Source organism: Cotesia typhae, unplaced genomic scaffold, assembly GCF_013202065.1.
Source record: "Cotesia typhae breed Kobodo isofemale line unplaced genomic scaffold, CoteBio_Ctyphae contig_22, whole genome shotgun sequence".
NCBI classification, from domain to species: Eukaryota; Metazoa; Arthropoda; class Insecta; order Hymenoptera; family Braconidae; genus Cotesia; species Cotesia typhae.
The window spans coordinates 3,508,032-3,514,159 of NW_027423728.1; the positions used below are offsets into that span (position 1 = coordinate 3,508,032).

At 32.3% G+C, this 6,128-nt stretch overlaps 1 protein-coding gene across 1 annotated transcript; it reads right to left on the minus strand.

Moving 5' to 3' along the window:
* Positions 1–105: 105 nt before the first annotated feature.
* LOC141524240 (golgin-45) lies at positions 106–3,555 on the minus strand. Its single transcript, XM_074237980.1, has 2 exons — positions 3,258–3,555; positions 106–2,225 (listed from the first exon to the last, which is right to left on the minus strand). The coding sequence occupies exons 1-2, from the start codon at positions 3,343–3,345 to the stop codon at positions 946–948; spliced, it is 1,368 nt and encodes a 455-aa protein (XP_074094081.1). The 5' UTR covers positions 3,346–3,555; the 3' UTR covers positions 106–945.
* Between the last annotated feature and the right edge of the window lie 2,573 nt (positions 3,556–6,128).

Below are 6,128 nucleotides of genomic sequence, written 5' to 3' on the forward strand. Positions count from 1 at the left end.
TATACAAATCCCTTCGATTCCTATTTACTGTATACATTTACAAAAATAATAATATAATAGCTGGCAGTTAAGAATCCCGAAAAAATAGACCCGAAAAAAATTTTAAAGTTATGAAAAATTCATATTATTTCATTAAAATTATTATAAAATAAAAATTATAATAATACTATTTTTTTTTGTAACAAAAAATGGAGCAATTTTTCTGGAGATGCTCGTTTTTCAGGAAAATTGTGGGTGTGATACAATGGAGTGATTATTATAATTTTTATTTTATAATAATTTTATACATATATATAATAGATATAAATATATAAAATATATGAAAAATTGATGTGGGTACTCAAATGAAAGGTCTCGATGAGTGTAATATCGGGATGAGCTTATATCTTTAAAAATGACAATAGTTCACAAGATGCAAGGTTATTTCTTAATTATTGACGTTTTTAAAGATATAAGCTCATCCCGGTATTACACTCATCAAGAGCTTTCATTTGAGTACCCACATGCATTTTTAATATATTTTTCATATATACATATATATAATATATATAAATATATGAAAAATTGATGTGGGTACTCAAATGAAAGGTCTTGATGAGTGTAACATCGGGATGAGCTTATATTTTTAAAAATGACAATAGTTCACAAGATACAAGGTCGTTTCTTAATTATTGATATTTTTAAAGATATAAGCTCATCCTTAAATAGTTATCATCATAAATTGACTATTGGTGAGAATGATATGAAACCTTGAAAAGGCTTAACTCCAGGTCAAGACTTTTCCAACGATACAAAATTTAACCCATTTTATCATATAAATACACCGGCTACAAAATTCTCTTAATGTAGATTTTTCATAAATTAAAAATTTTTTCCGTGCCTATTTTTTTCGAATACCGGCAGTTAAATACCTCTAATTAAATGCAATTGACATCTAGCGTTTAATTAAACCTGTTGAATTTCCCCACTACAATGAGGACAACAAGCCATATTGTTGTCACTCATGATAGAAGGAAGACAAATTTTCCCCGAAAGCGCAAAGGCAGCTCCCATAACAGCGCTGCAAGCAGCGTCTTGCCTGCCAGACATCATTAAATTAGAATTCATCAGCAGCTGCTCAACATGTTTCTCCGCGACAGTCTTCATCTCAAGACCCGTGGTATCAACTTGCTTGAGCTTCCTCACTGGATCCATGCTACTGAGGAGTTTAACATTTAAAATCTCAGCAACCTGGCAGCACCCGTCAGCTAGATCAACAATATTGCTACTAGGGAGCTCGTGTTTTCTGTAAGTCAGCGTACCAGCTGGATCAAAGTTCTCCCTGATGACACTGAGCGTCCTGTAAGTTTTGGTCAAAGTGTCACGTACCTTGGTGTGCTCTTCCAGCATCCTCTTGATACCTTCCTGAAGGTCAGTAGTTCTTTGACATAGCGCAGCTTTCCAGCGAGCTAATTCCTCGACCATGAGACTGCTGGCCAAGAACTTGCTCCTCCAAACTTCGCATTGTCCTGCAAGCCACTCGGTTTGTTCCTGATGGGTGTTCAGGTGTCTCGCAGAGTTCAGCAACGCCTGAGACAGCTGGAGCTTGTCTTCAGTCAAGATATGAACCTTGGTTTCAAGATCTTCCCCGACAGCCGCAACAAGCAAATTTTTTAACTCGCCATTTACTTGCGCCTGGAACTTCAGTTGGTTCTCCAGCTGGCTGTTTTCTTCTCTTAGCTTTTGTAGCTCCAGTTCGTAAGCTTTTTTATCAACCTCCCACTGTTTAAGTTCTCTGTCCTCCTTACTGACCGTCTGTGCGAGTCTCTGGTCGTTCTTCTGGATTTCTATCGACTTGTGCAGTGACATCTGAGCAACCATCTCGTTTATATCAAGATTATTCCGTGACCCGCGGATAAATTTACGGTCAGTAGGAACAATTGGATTTACAGCAGCCTTGTAGGGCTCGTAAGGGACAAATTTAGGCTCCTTTGATTTTTTTAACGAGCTCAATAATGTTTCCTTTTTTATCTGAGTCACATTTTTGGGTATCAATTTCACGATGGTACCAGTTGGAGTCACGGGTGGACATGATGACTGCTGCTTGAGATTTGACGGGTGATAGATCAATTTATCCCGTAAATTTATTTTTTTTTTAACTTTTTCGTCGTTGTCTGACGGAACATTTGACACATTTTCCATTCCATCACCCTGCGTTCGTCCAGGACAGGGTATCGTTTGCGGAGCTGCAATAGTAGTTATATATGACACTAAAAATTATGGCAGACATTAAAAATTATATTTTAATTTTACAATAATGCAATTAATTGTACTGAAATTGAGAGACATCTGATAATTTTAAGAATTTTTTTAACAAAAAAATTTTAATTAAAAATTTCATCTTTAGAAGCTCTAAAAAATAAGTGTGAATTTAGCAGACATCTCATAATTTTTTAATAATTTATAAAAAATTAATTTGTTACAGAAAAAATAATATAAAAAAATGCATATGGAAATTTTCACAAATTTTTTCTATTCAATTATTTAGATTTTTTTTACAACCATCAAGTTAAAATTAATCTAAAAATTCTCAAAAATCTGCTGTCTGCTGAATTCACCCTCATCTGAAAAATTATAAGTGAGATTTTTATAAATAATTTCATATGCCTAGTTTATTTTTTAAGAAAAATCAAAAAATTGTCAAGTGTCTGCTAACTTCAATCTCATTGCAATTATTATAAAAAAAATTTTATTAAAAAATTCCACATGTGAAAATTAATTAAAATTACAAGTGAAAAATTTTTTTTTGTAACTGATTTGTTATTAAAATTGACAGCTGACGGCTAACTTCAGCATTACAGTTATATTTATTTTTAAAATACTTAATGAAAATTAATATAGCACACATTTGATAATTTTAAAAATTTTATAACAAATAAACTATGGCAATAAAAAAAATTGACGTGTAGACATTTAAAAAATAAAAATGCAATTTTTTAAAAATAATTTTTTTGTTAAATAAAATTAAAAAATTGTATAGCGATAGCTAACTTTAATGAGAATCAATTTAGCAAATAATAATTAATTAAAAAAATTTTTTTAACAAATAAATTATAGCAAAACAAAAAATTGACATTTGAAAAATTTTAAAAATAAATGCAATTTTTCGGAGCCAATTTATTTATTAAAAAAAATAAAAAAATTATATTAGTGACAGCTAACTTTAATATCATAAATACTTATTTATATTTTTTATAAACATATGACGTGGAATTTACCTGTTGATTGGCTGTTCTTACGTGAACTAGGGCTAGAAAATATTCCAATATTATCAGCGTTATACTTGAATTCTTTATTTGTCGCCATTATTATTTCACTAATTACGTATTAAAACTGATAACTAAATTATTTACATATATTATTTAATATTTATCACTATCAACATTGCTTATTTATTTATTTTTGTAAGAGTTTTGTTGTTTACCTCCTAACTCTACGCCATTTTTAAATTAACTGCGCGGACGCGCGAGAGTTCCAAGTAAGGCGCGCGCTTCAAATTTTATTTAGTATTAGATTCAAATTTAACGAGACTACTTGTTTCGGTAATAATAATTAATTCAATGAGTATAATCAATTAAAAATAATTAAATACAGTGATAATTAAAAATATTTAATTATTTTTTTAAATAAAAATAAAAAATTGTGAAAATTTTGACAGATGAAATCAGCTATGATAATTCTTTGAATATTTTGATTGTGTTTGTTGTCAGTGTAAATTTTTAGTGTTTTAAGTTTTAATATTCAAACAAGAAGACAAAGAAACACATAAGATATATTTAAACCAGTTATGGTCTGAGAAGAGTGCAAAATTAGCTTGATTAAAGATTGAAAGTGGGGCGCAATGATGCGCGGTGCGGCCACTCCGGAGCGCTCCCCTTTCACGAGGCTCTCAGAACAGCCAAGGAGTGATATGCCGCGGTACACGCGATTCACCTACACCCATGCAATCGAATCACGTAATTCGACGAGATAGACACTTTTATCTCAAGCTGCTCTCCTGTTTCAGGGGGTCCCCAAGAACTGGCCTGCCCCACGATCTTGTCTACGTCGTTGCACCCACCTCATCTTATTCTACTGTCGCAGAGGTAAATATCTGGGTAAAAAATTTTATATATAATTATATAATTATTCAAGACACTCTAACTTGGTCCTTACAAATTTAATTACTGAGGTTTGCAAAAGTACCATGAGAGTACTTGTTAACACAGTTAAAAAATAATGGAGATGTTTTTTCATTGCCTATTAGAAAAAAATTGGTCACTACTCTAATTTATCCTATTTTTGATTATTATATTTTTAGTAGATTTCATAAAAATCTAACTATTGCAGCCGTCCTCATGGCGCAACTTTTAAAAAATTTAGCCATTTTCTGACTCATTTCGTTCAAAAGTTTATCTGTCTATATATATATATATATATATATATATATATATATATATATATATATATATATATATATATATATATATATATATATAAGCGAAATACCATTCACTCACTCATCACGAGATCTCCGAAACTATTCGCCCGATTGACTTGAAATTTAGCATACTTACTCCATTCGTGATGTAGACGCTCACTAAGAACGGATTTTACGCAATTCCTAGCTATAATGAATTTTTCGTCTACCATCACGTATGCTACTCCCTCCCCTCCCTCTCATTCTTCCCCTCCCCACCCGTGCCTTCTTCCCGCTTCCTTATCTCTCTCTCTTTTTTTTTGGGGTGGGGGGATATCATTTTGATTCTCCAATCTAAGAAACCATCAGTGGCACCTATCACTTATAGAACTCAACCCCATCTTACCCTCCCCCACAACTACCCACGCTAATCAACCGTTGCCATGGTTACCGTTGCCATGGATACCGTTGCCATGGTTACCATTGCCATGGTTACCATTGCCATGGATACCGTTGCCATGGTTACCATTGCTATGGTTACCGTTGCCATGGTTACCATTGCCATGGTTACCATTGCCATGGATACCGTTGCCATGGATACCGTTGCCATGGTTACCATTGCCATGGTTACCATTGCCATGGATACCGTTGCCATGGTTACCATTGCTATGGTTACCGTTGCCATGGTCACAGTTGCAATGGTTACCGTTGCTAAAACAACTGTTAAAATGAATAAATTGTAATAATAAATTCGGTTGTAAACTAAATTCAGAGGAATGATTAGAATAAAAGTAGAAAGTTACTAAATATTAATATTCTATACAATTATTATTCAACAGTATTATTCTACACAATGTTAGGCAAATACATGGATTTTCATCGATTGATTGTTGGGACAGTAGGAATTCATAATCATATTTTTTTTTAAGAAAGAATAGCTAAATCATCCCAGTTAGCACAGGTTGACCATCAACTAAGTTGATGTTCAATGGTTTACGTCAACTTTACGTTAACTTCGCGTCAATCTCTGCATTTGCAACAGTTTCTCATAAATTGACTTTAACTTACGCATCAAGTTAGTGTAAATCTATTGCCGGAATTTTCATTAAGGCTTGCTCAAAGTTAACGCAAAGTTGCAGAAAGTTAACGTTAACTTCACGTCAACAGTTATAAGTATAAGTGTTGCTCTACTGTTAGCGTAAACTTTACGTCAAATTCCGGCCGTAGGTTAACGTGAACTTCGTTTCGCTTGTGCTAACTGGGATTAATAACTGAAATAGCTAATATGTATTGAAATGATCATGAAGGATGAACTCCATTATATCATAAAACAGATAAATATAACATAAATGTTAATGTTGATATTGTTAAATGATTATACTGATTTTAATGATTAAAAATAAAATGGTAAATTAACTGGAGCTTAGTTAGGGCACTTCCGCTGAAAATTCAAATTTTCGCCGGAAGTGCCCAATTAAACCTCCTACGAAAAAATTCTATGAAAATAAAATCTATCGTCTTACCCCAAAATATCTTAGGAAAGGCCTAAACACAGCTGATTTCAAAAGCGGAACTGAAAATTCCAATTTTAAAAGGTCCATCAAGAAAGTTACATTTTGGCACACCCTAATCTATATATATATATATATATATATATATATATATATATATATATATATATATATATATA

What these genes read in the sequence shown, in the direction of transcription:
- LOC141524240 (XM_074237980.1), bottom strand. Translation starts at nt 3,345, where the DNA reads ATGGCGACAAATAAAGAATTCAAGTATAACGCTGATAATATTGGAATA. An exon ending in TAAGAACAGCCAATCAACAG is followed by an intron (nt 2,226 to 3,257) that starts GTAAATTCCACG and finishes CTACTATTGCAG; the next exon opens with CTCCGCAAACGATACCCTGT.